Source organism: Rosa rugosa, chromosome 2 (assembly GCF_958449725.1).
Source record: "Rosa rugosa chromosome 2, drRosRugo1.1, whole genome shotgun sequence".
Lineage (NCBI taxonomy): Eukaryota > Viridiplantae > Streptophyta > Magnoliopsida > Rosales > Rosaceae > Rosa > Rosa rugosa.
Window position 1 is genome coordinate 39,335,955 of NC_084821.1, and position 20,535 is coordinate 39,356,489.

General features: G+C 39.1%; 1 protein-coding gene across 1 annotated transcript; it reads right to left on the bottom strand.

Annotated features, from left to right (window-relative positions):
- Window positions 1-1,407: 1,407 nt before the first annotated feature.
- On the bottom strand, window positions 1,408-2,933 carry LOC133730728 (uncharacterized). The gene is made up of 3 exons (XM_062158267.1): window positions 2,835-2,933; window positions 2,203-2,274; window positions 1,408-2,097 (listed from the first exon to the last, which is right to left on the bottom strand). The coding sequence occupies exons 1-3, from the start codon at window positions 2,931-2,933 to the stop codon at window positions 1,408-1,410; spliced, it is 861 nt and encodes a 286-aa protein (XP_062014251.1).
- Between the last annotated feature and the right edge of the window lie 17,602 nt (window positions 2,934-20,535).

The following is a 20,535-nucleotide window of genomic DNA, read 5'->3' on the forward strand; positions in this document are numbered from 1 at the left end:
TAGTTCGAGTCGAGCCATGGCCAGCTCTTTTTTTCTTTTTTTTTGTCGATAATACCTGAAGTTCCAGATTTACCCCTCAAAATTTAACGCCGATGACGACTTTACTGTTGCTAGATACGGAAATTGGGTCGGGGCCAAAACTTCAAGTACCATTATTAAATTTTTCAAAGTATAGGTATGAAAATTAATAGTCTGGAAAAGTTCAGACACTGTTTGTATGAATTTCCCTAAAAAAAAAGAAGCTTCACCAAAGTATGATTTGACTAATATACCATTGCCAAAATGAAATAAAACTCAAAGAATTATTAAATTTAAATGGTCTTATTGAAAATAGGTAAAGTATACAGTTATCCATGATCATTGAAAAAATTGAACATATTTCGTTTACTAAGGTTTGTAACTAGGGCTGTAAATAGGCTCGATACAGCTCGTGTTCGACTCGTATTCGGTTCGATTTTAGCTCGTTTGGCTCGTGCTCGTACGATAAATGAACTGAGTGTGAGCTCAATATTAAGCTCGACAAAAAAACAAGCCCAGCTTGAACAAGGATATATTCGGCTCGTCTAGCTCGTGAGTAGCTTGTATTTTCCATGAGTAGCTCGAGCTTGTTAAAGTTAGGCTCGTTTGTTAAAGCTCGACTAATGAAAATTTATGCTATAAAAAAAAAATATAATTTTTCTAATCTCAATTCTTTAATTCTTTTTATTACATTCCTTTTCAATTGAAAGAGAATCTGAAAATTTAAGTAAAATATATTACAATAAATAACAATATTTGTGCAACAATTAAATCAAACCCTAGCAACTACTCTAAAAAGAAAAGAATTGAGATTGGGAGCCATAAGTTTTTCACTTTTCAAAGTCAAAACGCATAGAAGGATTCTTAGAATTTTGATACTGAAGCTGTTTTTGTCATGGAGCCACAACCAGGTAATCTACTCGATTCTTTCTTAAGTACCTTTATTTATTGATCGTAGGTCATTTCAATAGTTTTGTATATGTATTAATTGATTTTACATGTTCACGTACAGAGAGTCAAATTGCACTTGTAATTGAGCAAAAGTGATGTCGTACGAATTGATTTGGTATCTGATGATGCTGATGGAAACAACACCCAAGTTGTAGGAGATTTGAAAGACCCAAAAGATGAAGGAGATGAAGGACCCCAAAGCTGAAGGAGATGAAAAAAGGAAAATGCATCTGCACGTAAAAAAAGAAAATCTAAAGTTTGGAATGATTTTACAGTTGTCAAGGTGAAGGGTGTTGATAAAGCCGAGTGTAATAATCATTGCAAATTCAAACTTTCTATGACTTCTGGTACGACCAAGGATTAAAATATCTGTATCTACATATTTATCGAAACTTTTTTTTTTTTTGAGAGAAGGACGTCAAGCTTTTATTGATGAGGTTAATTCATACAATGGGTAGCAACATAGTTGCTAAGACTAGAGGGAATATGACCACTCCAAGAAACATCAAAACTAGAACTAAGAGCCAATTTAGCCAACATATGAGCAGCAAAATTAGACTCTCTATACACATGAGTAAAATATGACCCAGGTAAAGAAGCATGAAGAAAGATGACATCCTCCACAATACCTCCATATCCTGAAGCATCCTCCTCCTCAAACATAATATCCCTCACCAATTTTTGACAATCAGACTCAAAGATAATAGGAGCAAGGCTATTACTCACAGCAAGTTGACAAGCCCTTCTAGCAGCTAGAGCTTCCACCAAAGCCGGAGACAAAACCCTACCAACTTTGCAGCAACAACCACCCACAATCAACCCATCAGAGTCCCTCACTATCACCCCAATGCCGCCAGAACATGAATTCTTATCAAAAGCACCATCCATATTAGCTTTCAACCAACCGACTGGAGGAGGAGACCAAGGTTTAGTCACCCTGCTCCCAACCCGTCTCTGACTTAATCCAACTGATTTGAAAAGTACCTGTTGGGAATAAATGCCATGCCTCACTTGCTCAGGAGAAGACCATTTATCTTGCCAAACCCTCTTATTCCTTTCTTTCCAAATAGACCAAATCCCCCATAATAGAAGAGAAAAAAGATCTTCAGAAAGAGACTCTGAACATACCTGCAACCAATCCAAGCACGAAGCTTCCGAATGGTTAGCAAAAATGCCTCCCAGCCCAGGGCACCGGCAAAGAATACTTTTAACAAAGGGGCAATCTCGACTAACATGCTCAACAGACTCATCCGCATTGTTACATAAAGCGCAACCACCCTCAATATAAACATGCCGTTGACGAAGCTGGGAAATAGTAGGTAGAATAGAAGAACAAAATCTCCAAGTATGCACTTTAACCTTACCCGAAACTTTAGCAGCCCATAACCGTTTCCATAGCAAGGTACCAGAAACTTTGAAAAATGAAGATATCGGAAATATCGGGGATATAAGAGAAAATATATCGTTTTGAAAGAATCAATTTATTGGAATTACATATAAATACATATGAATGTCAACTTTATTTACATCCAAAAAGAGACTCTAGGTGGTTAAAAAGTCGCTTGCTGGTCTACGAAAATGTCAACTTTATATAGTGCGAATTGTAGTGATGAACATGATAGTTATAGATCTCCTTAGAACTACCGACTGTTTCCTCTATAAGGAGATAATAATGATGAATCCAATTGGATGACTGATCATGTACTTCTCCATATTGACTATACCCATAAGCGTCATAGCCAAATTGATTGTTGCCTTCATGAGATTCATTTAATGTCTCACTGTGCTCTGTGCCTAAACTGATAGAGTCAAAACTTAAAGCAATTGAAGAAACATCAGATGGCTACTTTAATCATCAGTTGCACCTCTAGTCCTCCTCCAATATCGGGTTTTCTCTTGAGCACCATGATCAGCTGTTCTAGCTCTGTGGTCTTCATCTTGGGTGGTATGATCAAAATTACCATCACAGGTAAATTGGTTTAATCCTCCACCCACAGAATATTGTCCATATTGAATAATTGAACCTTTATTTTCTTTCTATTGTTCAACTATAGAGTACAGACTACATAGAGTCACAGACTAAACAGTACCAAATGATTCATATAATTGCACCACATTTTTTTACTCTTTTGCGGATCATAACACAATAGTTTGTTCTCTTTGTCTGAAACTTTAATATAATTGAGGCCAATCCCATATAATTGAGAAAGATGAAGTGAATGAATTACTTTTTGAAATTGCTTCATCATGAATTCTCCTTGTCCAGATTTGTCTTCAGGGAATTTCTCCTCACTCGGATTTCCCTCGAAGGAAATACTCTTCACCCAAATTCGCTTTGAGGAGATTTCTCCTCACCCATATAACCATATTCGCTTTGAGGAGATCTTTCCTCACACAGATTTGTATTTAGAGAATTACTTCTCACACAGAATCACCTTGAGGGTATTTCTCCTCACCTGGATTTTCCTTGAGAGGATTTCTCCTCACCCAGATTTCCCTTAAGGAGATCTCTCTTTACACAGATTTGCATTTAGAGAATTACTGGGTTTTTTTTTTTTTTTTTCATCAGATTTTACAGATATTTCTTTACTTTATCGGGGATATATCCTAAATATCTAACATATCGGAGATATTTGACGATGTCGGAGAAATTTTGAGGGAAATTGTAGAAGATAAGATATTAACCTGTTAAGATATATCGGTCTGTCGAAAAAGGGAGATATCAGAGAATATATCAGAAATATCGCAGATATTTCAATCCCTGGCTTTGACCGAGATTCAAAAAATTATTTTGAATATTCGTGGAAGTGTGAAATACTTCAAAATGTCTCCATCACGACTTCATAAGTTTGTGGCATGGAGATTGTTAAACAGCTGCAGTTGCCAACATCAAAGCGTTTAATTCTTGATGTGCCGACACGTTGGAATTCCACATATGCAATGTTAGAAGCTGCTTTGGTATTCAAGGAGGTTTTTCCAAGATATCAAGAATGTGATCCATACTACCAGTGGCTACTAAGTGTAGATAATTGGAAGAAAGCTGAAAAGGTAGGTCAATTTTTGGAAGTTTTCAATGAAGCTACAAATATCTTTTATGGTAGTGATTATCCAACTGCTAATTTAATTCTTCCTGAAGATCAAGCAAATTTTAAATGATGCATCTATGGATGATTGTGATTACATGCGTGAGATGTCTTTGAAAATGAGTGCAAAATTTGACAAATATTGGGGAGATTGCAGCATGTTAACTGCTATTGCAGTAGTTTTAGATCCTCGATATAAGATGAAGTTCATTGAATTTTGCTTTCCAAAAATTTATTTGGGTTATGAAGCTGAGTGACACATCAAGGCTAGCTATGAGGGAATCTCTATATCAGCTTTTTGAAGAACATGTTGTTGTTTATCGAGGATCTAAAGACGGATAAGTTTGCAATTCTAGTGTTGTTGCCGTTACTGATAAGAAATTTATCACTAAAAGTATAGTCGAATTTAATCTTTGGTCTCAACAAATGGATACAATTGAACCTCTCAAATCTTACCTGGATGTATATTTGGAAGAAGGTCGTTATACTAATGAATTTGTTGTGGAATTCAATATCTTGAATTGGTGGAAGACAAGTACTGCTAAGTTTCTAGTTCTATCAAAGATGGCGGTGATATATTATCCATTCCCATTAGTAGAGTTGATTATGAATTTGCTTTTAGTGTTGGAGGTAGAGTTCTTGATCAATATCGGAGTTCCTTGAGGCCAGATATAGTTGAAGCCTTGATTTATATCTAAGATTGGTTATGTTGTGAGTATGGAGTTTCAACGTCAGTAATTTTTTTTTCGTTCTTACTGTAAGTCTTTTTATGTACATAACTTATTGCAAGATTGTTTTTCCACTAATCTCGTCTCTTTTATTCTTTTTTATAATATAGAGTGATGAGGATTCAATGGAAGAAATCTGCTTGTAATAAAGGTATACGTACGAACAATCTTCTTATTTTCATAAAATCATACTGAACAATCTTATTTTTTTTTTTATCAAATAAGAACTTCATTAATAAAACGAAGATTACAATGAGAATGGGAGATAAAAGCTTCAACCGAAACTTTTCTCACTTTAGACGTCAAAATGGACGTCTATACTGACGCACTGTTGAAGCCAAACTAAGCCCCGACTCCAAACATACTAAAAAACTTAACTAAAAAATACTAAACTGGCACTAGACAAAGTGGCAGAAACAACAAAACGTGTTGGAGCAGACTCAGCTAAGAACACCAACTCCCACCCAGAATCCACCTGGCCAGCAATTGATCGACCAAGCCAACACTCGTCGTTGCTTCGAACCCGATCAAAGGGATTTCTGGACAGTCAGACCTAGGACTAAAGAAAATCCAACACCGTCATCCCACCACTACTCCAAAGCGCCATCACTTTCAACCCAACTCCTGACAAGAGAGACCTCCTAGAAAGTCATTAATGCTCGTCTATGCCACAGGCAGACTTTGTGCTGACTCTAAACTAGGCAGGAACGATCCTCAGGAAGGCCAAAGTGATGATTGGTTCTGCCACATCTTGCAGTGCCTTATTACCCACAAAACGAAACAAAAAATAAAGCTAAGCCCTAAAACACTAATAACCGCGGCCCACCAACAAGGGCCCAACGACACAAACCCGACCCACGCCCAATCCACCGCCCAGAATTCCGGTGCTTCGTTGACCCCTAACGCCGCCGCCCGTATCTCCCCACCATTGCGCCTCACCTGCATTCACCATTGCGCCTCACCTGCATTCACCATTGCGCCTCACCCTTGCCACCCTGCCAGAATCGCCGGATCTCTGCCTTCAACACCCCATCCCCGACGCAGCATGGGTGAACAACGCCTCGACCAATCAGGCTCTCTTCCAGATCAGATCCAAAAGACCCAACCCAGATCGAGTCAGCCCGATCTGAACCTTGCTGCGCCGCCACGACCACATTACCACCACGGTGAACCTGCGACCCCAACCCACTCTGTCGACCATGACTGCGAGAGACCAACCAAACCTGACCTCCGTGACCTTTCTCTTCCTCACCTCACAGACTACCACGATCTCCCCGATCCGAACAAGGATGTTGAATAAGGAAACCCGCCTCACCAGACCCACAAGGGATCGACAAAGGCCCGTCCGACGACGGCGAAAGGCCCGCCGCCGGACAGGGAAGGCAACCTCAACTTTTCTCTCAGACCTCTCTAGGGTTTTGGTGCTGGTATATCAGATAGGAAGAGAAGTTGATAAACGTCTGAACAATCTTATTTGAAGTTATTAAATAAGATTCTGGTATTTGATAAACCTCAATCTTATTTGGTGCTGGTATATATATATATATATAGGGGGCAGATCCGTGGCCACCTAAATTATAGTTAAGATTATACTCTGATTCTAGACCATTAGATCATATAACAACTAATGGTTCAGATTAAATAATATTTTTTATCCGTTTTTTTTTTAATAAATGCATATTCTAAAATACAAAAGTAGATGATTATACTTTTTCCTTTTTTCTCACTCCTTCATTTACTGCAGGAAAAACCCAATTCGGAATACCAAATCAAATTAGAGTAAATTTTTCATGTAACATAGAGTAAATTTTGTTTAGAGGTTGAGAAAAAAAAAATTCTTCGTTTGTTGATTCTACTCCTTAGGTGAGTTGCATATCAATCAAAATGCAAAAAAAAAAAAAAAAAAAAAAAAAAAAAAAAAAAAAATCAATTTTATTTTCGCAATTAATTATTTTTCCTGCAACAAATGAATTTAGAGAATAAGAGAAACAAGAAAGTAATTTGAGGAAATGGATCCTGTAACTATTGAGCATTTTTTAAGTTGTCTGTAATAATGAATTTGAAGGAGAATAGGAAAGAAATTAATGGCTGGTTATTTGATTAGATATTTAATAGAATATATTATTTAAAAAATAAATAACACATTTTGTTTAATCTGAACCATTAGTTGTTATATGATCTAATGGTCTAGAATCAGAGTATAATCTTAACTATAATTTAGGTGGCCACAGATCCGCCCCCATATATATATATATATATATATATGTTGTAAATATTTGTGGATAATCATGTAAATAGATGTTGAGTAATAGGTGCCTATCCCTATAGATTAGTGATTGATAGGTTGTAATTGTAGGAGTGATTGGATTGTAATTAAGCATTACCCTTTTGTGTACACCATGTAGTCCTATATAAGGCTCTTCATGGTGAGATGAATAATACACACATTCTATTCTCTACGTCTATACTCTCTCTCTCTCAAATTCGTTTACTATAGTTTTACAACACGTTATCAGCACGATACTCTAACCCAAGCCCTAGCCAGGAAAAACCCCCCCCCCTGCTGCAGCCTGTTTTCACGCCCTGAAACCTCTTGATCGGGACCTCAGATCAAAATCTTTCCTTCATCAAAGTTGTTCATCTCTGCCTCTTCTATCTGACCTCCAAATTTCAGCCCTATTGGAGTCGTTTTGAGACCTGTACACCATTCAAAGTGGGAGCTGTTCAGAAGAGGCGAATAGCTCTTAGATTGGCTGAGAAGACAACCTTCTCAGTTCTGCACACATAAGCTGAAGATTCATCCGTCCTTCATCAAGTAATGTATTTCAGCCCTATTGAAGTCGTTTTGAGACCTGTACACCATTCAAAGTGGGAGCTGTTCAGAAGAGGCGAATAGCTCTTGGATTGGCTGAGAAGACAACCTTCTCAGTTCTGCACACATAAGCTGAAGATTCATCCGTCCTTCATCAAGTAATGTTTTCCAAAACCTAATTTTATATTCATGCTTCATGCTTATTGAGCCTATTGATTGAACATGAAAAATCCTCCATGATGCATGAACCCTAAATTCTGATTGTTTTATTTGGAATATATATATCTGTTCATGTTTTGGATTGTTTGATTGGAAAAGAAAAAAATCCACTAGCACCAATTCACAACTAGAGAGCATCAATCAATCTTTCAAAAATAAAGTATGCTATTTCTAGGATTCGAACCCAGCCATAGTGTGTACCAACCCAACATGTTGTCCACTGTGCCATTATGGCCAATTGGTAATTATCACCACCATTTAATATTAATACTGCCAGAAGCATATTCAACTCCATTTAATTGGTGATTGATCAATTGATTCAATTCATGTTTTGGTTTTGATTGATATTCATCCAAAATAATTACCATAATAGTTTCACAATGTAATCATTTTAATATTGTATGTTATGCAATATGGATTATGCCATTATAATTCCTTATGCTAGAAGCATTATGGGCTAAATTATTACGCTATTATTACATTAACATTATGCCAGAAGCATTTGCCCAAAATTATTACCTATACAAAATGCCAGAAGCATTAATGGGATTTGAACCCATTTCCTTAGGTACATAACCGCTGCATAAATTTATTTACGTTATGATTTAATAAAATATATTGAATTTGGTTATGTTATAATTGTGAATATTAAATGTGGCTGAGTCAGAAGCTCAAATCAAGCCCAAAAGTCACAACAACAAACCCGAGCCAGAAGCTCAGGCCCAAGCTACAAGGCCAGAACAGAAGTTCGCCACGTGTTGCCATAACAAAGGTTATGAATCTTCTCAAAGTAGGCTCATCCAGTTGGATGCGATGTCTAGGTAAGGTTCAGATGAGGCTGTGTACTTAAGAGAGCCTCGCTCCACCTAAACCTCATCTTTACTTACCTGGTCGTATTCAATTGGAGTTACCGAAAGGGTTGAGTAATAATTTTTCATTCCTTGGCAGACCAGCCTGAGCCCAGCAGGCCCACTCTCCCTCCGTGGGACCAAGCAGCCCAACAGGTCTCACACACCATTTGACTTACGCATGAAAGCCCGGGTCACAAGCCCGCAGACTAAGCCCGATAGGCTTCACTATCAAGCCCACTCCTTCTTTGGTCCAGCAGAATCAAAAATAAAAGGAAAAATGATTTGATATTGTAAATAGATTCACCATATCTAATATGTGTAATTAATTGCCAGAAGCATTTATTCACATAATTGTGTGATAATTAATCTGTTATATTACTAGCATGCAATTAATATCTCAATTGATTTGTGATTTTTATGTATCCAAATTTGTGAGATTATTTCAATTTGCTTTATTCAATATTATTGAGTTACTTGTCTAAAGTTTCGCACTAGAATATGTGTAGAAAATGCAGGTACCTAATGAACTAGAAGTTCTAAATGAACCAGTAGTTCATACATATATCGAACTTGTAGTTTCGATAATGTCGTTTAAGAAACTTGAAGTTTCCTTCATAAATTCACCACACATGATAAAACCAGTAGATTTTACATGTCTAATCTGATTTTCCATACCATGTTATAGAGCCTGAAGTTCTCATTACTTGCTTATGGATGATATTACCCAAAGCACTAATATTATTTGTTCCTTTCCTGTAAGAAATGTCAAATCTCAACATGTTTGACTTTGTTGCTTTGGAGGTCTCCAAAAGAAACTATCTAAAGTGAACTCAAGATGTGAAAATTCATCTGACTGCAAAGAAGATGAGATCAACAATCGATATTGACAATGTCGTCACTGAGGCTTTTAAGGCGAGTGCCATAATGTTCATAAGGAAAAATATGGAGAAAACACTCCAAGTTGAGTATCCGATGAAAAGGATACACAGACTCTGGGTCACTCTGGAAGAGCACTTTCACCATCAGATGACCATTTTCTTACCTGAAGCAAGACATGATTGGCAGAACGAAATTAGCCCATATGACTGTCTGCCACTTGGCCAAAGCCCAAGAGGCCACGTAATCAGGCTCCACGTGGCCAAGGCCCATGTGGTAGGAACCATGATGTCATAACTCAGCAAGCCCGAGTTGAAAGGAACATTGGTCTAGCCTGTCGCCACGAGAATCAGCATGATCTTTGTTATCGATGTGGAGGAATTGACTGCTGGTCCCGCACCTGTTGTGCGATAGCCGAAGCAGTAGATGAGTATTACGCCGGTCGCGGAACTCAAAATATCAACTTTATTGAAGGGTCATTTTCTATCGATTCCACACTAGAGATCATGGATTGTCAGGCAGTTACTGAACATACCGAGGATTAGAACTCGAAGACATGTGTATAATTGGCCCCTTGTGCCATATCTATTTCATCTTAATGAATAAAACATCTTCGGATTTTGGTGATTTATGTTTTCAATTATTTTAGATTATAGAAATGTGGTTATGTTCGAATATATTTAATTCAATAAACTTATTCATACATGTGATCCATTGAATCAAATTTATGAATAGGCATGTCTTGTGGGGAAGTTTGTTGTCTGGTTAAAAGTGCAATTACGCACACCATACTCCCAGATCGGAGATATTTTTCAAACTTATTGTCTATTCATACCTCTGTGACAACCGTATCAGGCCAATCCAACCTGATACAGGGTTATGGCAAAACCCACTGTATGTTGTCCAATGGTACTGAACCTACCATTAATGAGGCCTTATAATCTCCACGTTCCAGAAGAATGTTATTGAGTATTAAGGATATTCGAACCAACGGTTACCATGTTGAAATCACTGAGAAAAATGAGTGTAATATCTTTGCATAACCTCCAAGTGTGTGGCCAGAAGCGTACATTGGAGAAATTGAAATCTGTTAGCTAGAAGCTAACTAATTCAAGCAACTACTTGTTATGGCATGACCGTTTGGGACACCCAGGTCAAAGTATAATGCACCGTATCCTCAACTCATCGCAGGTGCTCCCTTTCTGAATGAGTCTTGTATATAATGACACACTATGCCATACTCGTTAAGAATATTTAATACTAGACCATCATATGCAAAGACTAGTACATACACCACCATTTTTCTGCACAGAATGCAAGGGAAATTTGTGGACATATCCAACCACCATGTGGACCAGTTAAATATTAATGGTTTTGGTTCATATATCGACAAAGTGATCACATGTTACACTATAGTCCGCAAGCAAACGCTGCTTTTGCTAAACTCTCACCTAGATCATGAAATTGAGGGTTCACCACTCGGATTATCCCATAAAGTCTATAAGACTTGATAATACCGGAGAGTTTACATCGAAGTCTTTCAATGATTATTGCATATCCCTTGGGATTGATGCTGAACATATAGTTCCCTATGTTCACCCCCAAGATGGTCTCGCAAATAGAATCTTGGTAATGCGCACCAAGCTTCTAGTTTTTGCGTGGGGCTATGCAATCTTGGGGATTGATGCTGAACATATAGTTCCCTATGTTCACCCCCAAGATGGTCTCGCAAATAGAATCTTGGTAATGCGCACCAAGCTTCTAGTTTTTGCATGGGGCTATGCAATCTTGCATGCAACTATATCGGTCATGTTGAGGCCCACTGCTACCCAACCTTACTCCGTGTTACAGCTGGTGACTGGGTACGAACCTGAAGTTTCGCACTTACACGCATTTGGGTGTGCAGTCCACGTGCCAATTGTGCTGTCACAATGTACAAAATTGGGTCCTCAACAAAGGATGGGCATGTATGTCGATTATGAATCTCATCCATTATGTGCTCTTTAGAGCCCTTGACAGGCGATCTCTTTACCGCTAGATTTGCGGATTAATTGTCACTTTAATGGGACAGTCTTCCCGCCGTTAGGAGGAGATAAGAACGTCACCGTTCTTGATGAACGACGTGAATTAACATGGAATGTCCCCACAATGTCTCATCTTGATCCCCAAAGTGAAGTGCGAACAATTCTAGATCTATAAAGTATAAGAATACAATATGCCAGACACTTTCTCTGATCTAGCAAAAGTGACGAGATCATATATACCTGCTGCAAATGTGCCTGCAAAGATAGAAGTCCCTGTAGGATTTGTAGTCCCAGATGGAAAATGTACGACCATGGCGGCTAACCAATCATATGTCCCTGTTCAGAAGCGAGGTAGACCATTAGGTTCGAAGGATTCTTATCCCCAGAAGAGGGTAAACTTGGCACAAACGAATCCTCTTGACATCGCAATCTGAAACCGATTCATCTCATGAGATAAATCCGGATTATGGGTACGTCCTAGAAGAGACCATGTTGGGGGACGCTCCAACATTTGAACCCACTCCCGAGAATAGAGAAATCTCGGTAAATTTAGTGAGATTTGGAATCAGATTGAGATTATCATCGATGATATATTAGTATTTGCGGTGGCCACCAAAATTATAATAAGCGATGACCTCGAACCCTGCTTTGTTGATCAATATCAACGAAGCGACGACTGGCCGAAAAGGAAATAAGTAATCCAGGTCAAATTAGATTCCTTGACAAAGAGAAAGGTGTTTGGACCTGTTGTTCCTACACCTCCCTATGTTAAACCCGTAGAATTTAAATGGGTATTTGTAAGGAAGCGTAATGAGAAAAACGAGATTTTGATGCACAAGCTAGGCTCGTCTAGTGGCGCAAAATTTTTCTCAACGCCCTGTGATTGATTACGAGGAGGCGTATTCTCCTGTAATAGACGTCATAACGTTCCGCTACCTTATCAGTTTGGTAGTTTCTGAAAAACTGAATATGTAGCTTATGAATGTGGTCATAGCTTATCTCTATGGGGATCATGATACAGAGATATACATAAAAGTTCTTGAAGGACTTAATATACCCGATGCAAATAGTTCTAGACCATGCAATACGCTCTTCATTAGTTTTGAGGCGTTCACTTTATGGATTGAAACAATCCAGACGGAGGTGGTATAACCGTCTAAGTGAATATTTAATCGGGATGGGATATGTGAATAATAAACTATGCCCATGCGAGTTTATTAAGGAAACAAGTTTCTAGTTTGGAATTGTGGCGGTCTATGTCAATGACATGAATTTGATTGATACTCCTGAAGAGATCAAGGAAACCGCAAAGCACCTGAAGTTGGAATTTGAGATGAAAGGCCATAGGAGAACAAATTATTGTCTCGACCTGGAGCCCGAGCACAGTGCAGATGAAATTTTGGTCCATCAACCAAATTACATCCAGAAGATGTTAAGATGCTTTAATGAGGATAAAAGCAAGCACACCCATGGTCGTCTGAAGTCTAGAGAGAACCGTATCGTCCTACAGATGATAACGAAGAGATATTGGTGCCAGAAGTCTCATATCTAAGTGCAATAGGCGCATTATTGTACTTGGCTTAATGCCCTAGATAGGACATCTCATTCGATGTGAACTTGTTAGCAAGATATAGCTCTGCGCTAACACGTCGCCACTGGAATGACATAAAAGACATTTTTCGCTACCTTAGAGGTATGGCAGATATGGGCTTATTCTATCCCTACGCATCAAGGAATGGATCAAACCCCCTTGATCCTCAGAATGATGCTTGCCTTGTTAGATATGCTGATATAGACTATCTATCAGACCCGCACAAGGCACGTTCCCGAACTGGTTATGTCTTTACCATTGGGAATACTGTAATTTCTTGGAGGTCTACGAAATAGACACTTGTTGCTACCTCTTCGAATCATGCTGAGATACTAGCTCTTCACGAAGCAGTATGTGAATGTACATGGCTAAAAGCCGTTACAAAGTATGTTCGAAGCACATGTGGACTGCATTCCACCACTGATGAACCAACCATTATCTACGAGGATAATACTGCTTACATAGAGCAGATAAAGATGAGTTTCATCAAAGGAGACAACACCAAACATATTGCACCGAAGTTCTTCTTCAATCAGCAACAAGAAGCATCAGAAGATTGAAGTTAAGCAGACTCGATCTGAAGACAATCGTGCAGACCTCTTCACCAAGTCAGTACCAAAGTCTACATTCCAGAAGCATGTCCAAGGTATTAGTCTACATAAACTATCTGAATTACCTGAAATGTAATTTTCAGGGGGAGTCGAAATCAGGGGGAGTATCTTGAAGCATACCCACTTGACCATCGTGTACTCTTTTTGTCCTTCGTCCAGGGTTATTTTGTCCCACTGGGTTTTGTTACCTGGCAAGGTTTTAACGAGGCACATCTTTAGCATGGTCACCCCACTTATACTACATCTGAAGATGCTTTGATTCGACATATAAATGCATTTGCTCATCTTTTCCCTTCGACCACGGGTTTCTCCCACTTGGTTTACCGGGCAAGGTTTTGGTGTTGCAACTCTAATACATCCCTCTCGTAGACATACTACCTACTTATGGTGCTGATAAGAAGACTTCACCTATCTCTAAAGCTGTGATACTGCTACTCCACACTCAAGCGCGTTGTGCTCTTTTTCTCCTTCGACCAAGGTTGTTTTTTTCCCACAGGGTTTTTATTACTTGGCAAGGTTTTTGACGAGGCAACTTAGAAGCGCTCAGCCTATGCAACACATTTGACATGGAATATCCAAGGGGGAGTGTTGTAAATATTTGTGGATAATCATGTAAATAGATGTTGAGTAATAGGTGTCTATCCCTATAGATTGGTGATTGATAGGTTGTAATTGTAGGAGTGATTGGATTGTAATTAAGCATTACCCTTTTGTGTACACTATGTAGTCCTATATAAGGCTTCTCATGGTGAGATGAATAATACACACATTATATTCTCTACGTCTATACTCTCTCTCTCTCTCTCAAATTCGTTTACTATATATATAGATTTTATCCAGAGCGGAGCTCCGCTTTGAAATTAAAGTGTGAAGTTCGAGTTTTGGGTCACTTTTCGGTCGCATATCCACATCTCGACCATTCAGTTTTTAGGTGCTAATGTACAGATCATCTCTGCAAATTTTGAACCAAATTGATGATCATTAAGGTATCTAACTCGCGTAAACCAATGGACGAACTGAATCTGTCAACCTGAACCGTACTAGCTTTAAGGTAGTTATCAATGCCTTAACGATCATCAATTTGGCTTAAACTTTGCAGAGATGATCTATACACTAGTACCTCAAAACTGAACGGTCAAGATGTGGATATGCAACCGAAAAGTGACCCAAAACTCGAACTTCACACGTTAATTTCAAAGCGGAGCTCCGCTCTGGATAGAATCTGTATATATATATATAATTTTTGTTTGTTTTTATAGATGGTGAAGATTCGGTGGGAGTTTGGCTGGAAGGAAGATTGAAGATACAAATAACCACCTTTGAATCAATATGTTGAAGGCCCCATTCGTGTTTATTTAGTGTTCATCATTTTGAGTTTATTCCAGATAATAAAAGGGATTTGTATGATGGTTAGACATCAAATATGGATTATTATTTTACATTTTCTTTCTACCATTTTTTTTTAAAATAAATTTAAAGTCAAATGAGCCAAGCCAAGCCTATTCAAGCTCGAACTCGTCCAATAAATCGAGCCGAGCTTGAGCATGAAAAAAAAAAATTCAAGCTTTAGTCCGGCTTGAGCTCAATAAAAAGTAACTGAGCCGAACATGATCACCTTGGTATTCGCTCCGACTCGACTCATTTACACCCCCTAAAAAGAAATCATAGCTGTACAAAATTAGTGCTCACTAAAACAAACAAGCCTAAACTGGGCCAAAGCCCACTACCTTCCCCAAACAATGAGGAGTTATCGGAATAATAAAATATACCTTAAAAAACCTTAAAGCCTAAAAGCTCAAAGGAAACCCAGTCCAAAAGCACAACAAGCTGGCATGGCTTAGCCCAGACCCTGTCGCACTGTGCAGCACCGTCGAAAGCACCACGCCACCCACCACTGCCCCGAAGATCTTGACGCACCTCCAGAGAGTTTTGACTACGACCAAAACCCACCTAGAAACCCCACATCTTGATCTGCCATTGACCTTCGCAATACCATCGCGTAGCCATAACCGTTGCCATCTGGTAACCAGCCCATGCAGTTGGACACCAACCCATGAACTGATGCTCGCGATCTCAACCACGTCAACCATCATTGTCCTTCCTCCAAGCAAAGCCGCCCCAAGACCCAAAGGCAAAGCCTATAACCACCACCCCTCTGGCAGTAGCAACACCACATCATCGCCACCAAGACTAGCGCTGACGCTGGGCTACCACCGGACGAGCATCGCTTGACGAATGCAGGAATGTACCTAGGTTTGAGAGAAGAACCAGTGGCGCTCTCAATAGGTAGTTTATTTTTCCATTAGATTACAAGTATTGATGAGGGTTTAATGCTTACTAGGCCTGGGCATTTTAGCCCAAAAGGCCGAAAATCCGGACTGGACTGATCAGGACTGTTAAGTCCGGGGCCAGGCTTTGAGGAAAAAAAAATACATAAAAAATAAGGCCAAGACCGTTTGTATTTTAACTGGTCAGTCCCGGACCCTGGTATCCGTAAGCCCGAAAAGCCCCGATCTATATATTATCCCTCTTCTTTTACTTTTATTTTTTGGGATTAGTAGCCTAGTCAACATTCTGTAGGACAAAAACTGTTTCTCACTTTCTCTTAGCCCGACCATTTCTCAGTTTCCCACTTTCCTCTTTCCTAAATGGCCGATCCTTTCCAATTTCCCTTCCAATCGATTCTCAACAACGATTCTGCGAATGGTATAGTTGTTGGTTTTGGCATACAAAATACATATCTTCCAGTTCTTGCTTTCACGTTTCTCTGCAAGATTTGTCCTTCTCTTCATAGTATCCTCTATCCTATCATCATTAAGTTAATTTATCATGTTTCATACACAATTCATTTTTACTAAAGATGCTCTATGTGATTTGTCGGTTATTGTTGGTTTTGGTTATACTCTGATAGAATCCTTCATTTCTATACTAATGTTTTTTGGTGGTAGTGGGACTTTGAATCTGGTACTGTCATATACTAATGTTTGTGGGGAGTTTGTGACTGTTGGGCATGTTTATGATTCAAGGTTTATAGTTTGTGCATGTTGGCTTATGCTTTTATAAAACTGGAGTCTTTGGGACAATCAGGTTGTAAGATAATTTTGATTGCAGCTAGCTAGAACTGCAGCAAGCTTAATAGCTTGTTTGTTCTTGAAATGCAAAGATTTGAAAATTTTTCAATTTTGTTATTGGGCCCGAAAAGCCCATAGGACCGGCCCGTTTAATAATGGTACGGGCCGTAGCAGTTCCTGAAAATGAAAAACTACTTTTGAACTCGGCCCGAGATATTCAGGCTTGGTCCCGGGCCCTGTAAAATCCATACTGGGCTCGGCCCATGCCCAGGCCAAATGCTTACTTTGATTACTGAAATGCGTTTGCTTAAAAAAGAAAGAAAAAAAAAAGAAAAGAAGAAGAAGAAGAGATAAACATAAACATAAAACGCCATTTTTGATCATATAAAAATCAAGATTTATTTTCCACATGATCATATATATATTTTTGCAGGTAAGGGCAAATTTTCACTTTGTTGTTTAGTGTAAGTACACCACCCCTCCACTCACTTTATAGTCTAGTGCAGACGGGCTATTACAATGATTGAGATATCTTTTTATTATTTAATATTGACACGTTTTAGGTTCTCAATTCAATAATATTGATGAGGGTTGAATGCTTACTTTGATTAATGGAATATGTTTGATAAGAAAAACGATCAACATAAAACATCCTTTTTGATCATATAAAAATCAAGACTTATTTTCAACATGATCAATCATATATATACCCCTCCACTCACTTTATAGTCTAGTGCAAACCGACTATTACATTGATTGAAGTCTCTTTTTCTTTTCTTTTTTTTCTTTTTTTTTTGAAAATGAGTTGATTTCATTAGATAATCAAGCCATAAAACAGGCCAGAGTCTAACAAGCACTTATACAAGCAATCCGGCAAATAAACCAGACAACCTATGTAAGCCAAACTAAACTCATTAAAGTCTATGGGATGCTCGCATGAAGCAAGCCTAACTAAGCAAGAACAACCTCGCTTTTTAAGGAAAAATCATTCATCTAGTCTAATTTGCCGGCACGCAATTATGGTAAAAATAACAGCTAGAAACATCTTAGAAAAGCTCATAAAGATTACCCTTACCTAAAAAAGACTTGCATCCAAATGTCTAATAGCAAAAGAACTAGAAAATAGCAGCTAACAACCTCGGCAATAGGTTGGTGTTCTTGCCTTTCTTTGAAATATGCTGGCTCGAATTGAGCCCAGGCCCAAAGGCCCAAGCCCAAACCCAAGCTATAGAACCAGAAGCCCAAATACCTTGCCTGGCCATCGTCGCCGCCGCCGCTGGCAACAGCTCCGGTGGTCGGCTCTTCCACCACACCATCTATCGTCAATCAGCAAACCACCAAACCCAGACGAATCTGGGTAGGAAACCGCCAATCTGCCTTGATGTCTCTTCGACCACGATCCGCGCAAGTCCTCCGGCATTCAAATCACAAGTCAGCCGCCGCCTACGTTTTCCGACGCCCCCTTAAGGTCACCATTGCCTGAGAGAAGACCTTACCCCACCACCACGGCCGATTTCTCAGATTCTGATATGCAACAATCTAGACAACGCCCAGATCAGAGCAAAACCCAGACCGAATCCGCCGCCACCGAACCATAGGCTGGAACTCCCTCAACAGCTGGTCAGAAAAGCCTCCGAACCAGAGGTCTCTCATCGCAAAAACACAGTCGTTGCAGAGACTCGCCCCGCGCCGCCACAGTATCAACACTCCACAAACGCCTCCTTGGCGCCTTGCCCAAGGAAAGAGCGCTGCCGACAGTAGAAACCTAGGTTTCAAAGCCACGATCAGAGCCGTCTTTTTGTACTTATTTCTTTTAAACTACAAAACTCATGAGGTATCTTTTTCTTGTTTAATACTGACACTTTTTAGGTACTCAATTTAATAATATTAATGAGGGTTGAATGCTTACTTGAATTAATGAAATGCGTTTTATAAAAGAACAATAAACATAAAACATTCTTTTTGATCATATAAAAATTAAGACTTATTTTCCACATGATTGATCTCATATATATATATATATATATATATATATATATATATATATAATCATGTATACTAAACAACAAATGAAGATTTGTCCTTATGTAGACCAGTGGCGGAACTAGGATCTGAAACTAGGAGGGTTGCGACATAAAATATTAACTTTAATATATATATATAATAAAAAAAAAATCATTTTCCATATTAATCAACACACTCTGTTGACTTTATTAACCAAAAAAACACACCTTGTTAACTTTCCCTATAATAAAATAATTGAAGAAACTAGACATCAAATTTGGGCATTGGGTCAATATCCCTTACAATAAATTGCAAAATCTTCTAAGAAGCATTTCCATATTAATTTTGAATTATTCTCATTATAATTTTGTAAGTTGTGTTGCTGATTGCCTGATTGGTGTGTTGGGGGGGGGGGGTCCAGTGATTCAATTAAAGCCAAGTTCTATTTAATTGTAGATTAATTGTATGACGTTTAGGTGATCTGTTGAAGATTTGGACAAATGTTGGGGGGGGGGGGGGGGGGAATGAACCCCCTCAGGCCCTGTAGCAGTTCAGCCACTGATGTAGACTAAACAACAAGTGAAGATTTGTCCTTACCTGCAACAATATATATATATATATATATATATATATATATATAAACCCCCTCAGGCCCTGTAGCAGTTCAGCCACTGATGTAGACTAAACAACAAGTGAAGATTTGTCCTTACCTGCAACAATATATATATATATATATATATATATATATATATATATATATATATGCAGATCCTATCTAGAGCGAGGCTTCGCTCTGAAATTAAAGTGTGAGGTTGGAGTTTAGGGTCACTTTTCGGTCGCATATCCACATCTCGACCGTTCAGTTTTTAAGAATCACCTTGGTTCTAGCAAGGCAATGTTGTCAACCTGTGTTCGGCTGTATTGCACAACCTCCGAAAACAAGAACGCAAATGCACTCAAACTGACCTGAAACAGCCATCAAATCCCAAAATCAGCAAACATCCAAAATCTCAATCACCCTAAAATTCAATGAAAGCAAAAAAACCCAGGTCCTCATCACTCAAATTAAGGTAAATTGAGTACAAAGTTTCGATCTTTCCCCTTAAATCGAGTACCCAACACACAGAGATCCATCAAAATCACACCCATTTAGTTCAGGGATTAAAGTGAATGAGCTATAGAGAGAGAGAGAGAGAGAGGAGAAGAAGACGACCTCTTGTTTTCCTTTGCTGAGAGGCCTGTCGAGGACGTTAGGCAATAGCTTCATCTTCCCGACTCCGATCATTCTTCTTCGTCTCAATCCTTTCCCTCGTCTCTAAAGTCGTCTGAGATCATGAATTGGGGTTAGAAAAATGGTGAAAACCCATGACTTAATCTCAGCCATCCAAGCTCATTAAAACAGATCCAACGGCTATGAGTGTATCCCTCAAATTAGACAAAAAAAGGGATCCCTCATTGGAAGGGCCGATCACAGGCGGACGTCTGCACTGTCGCTAAAGTGCGGATGTCAACGCAGCAGCAGCTTCCAGGCTGCGACGGCGGCTTGCTGCTTGCAGGAGGGAGGCCGGAGGCATCCCAGATCGTTCTGGGCAGTGATCGAGGTCGGAGGAGATCGAGGTTGCACGTTCTGGGCAGCGGCCGGACCTGCAACTGCAAGGTTCTGGGCAACGCCGCAACCTCGTCGCCGGCGACTCTA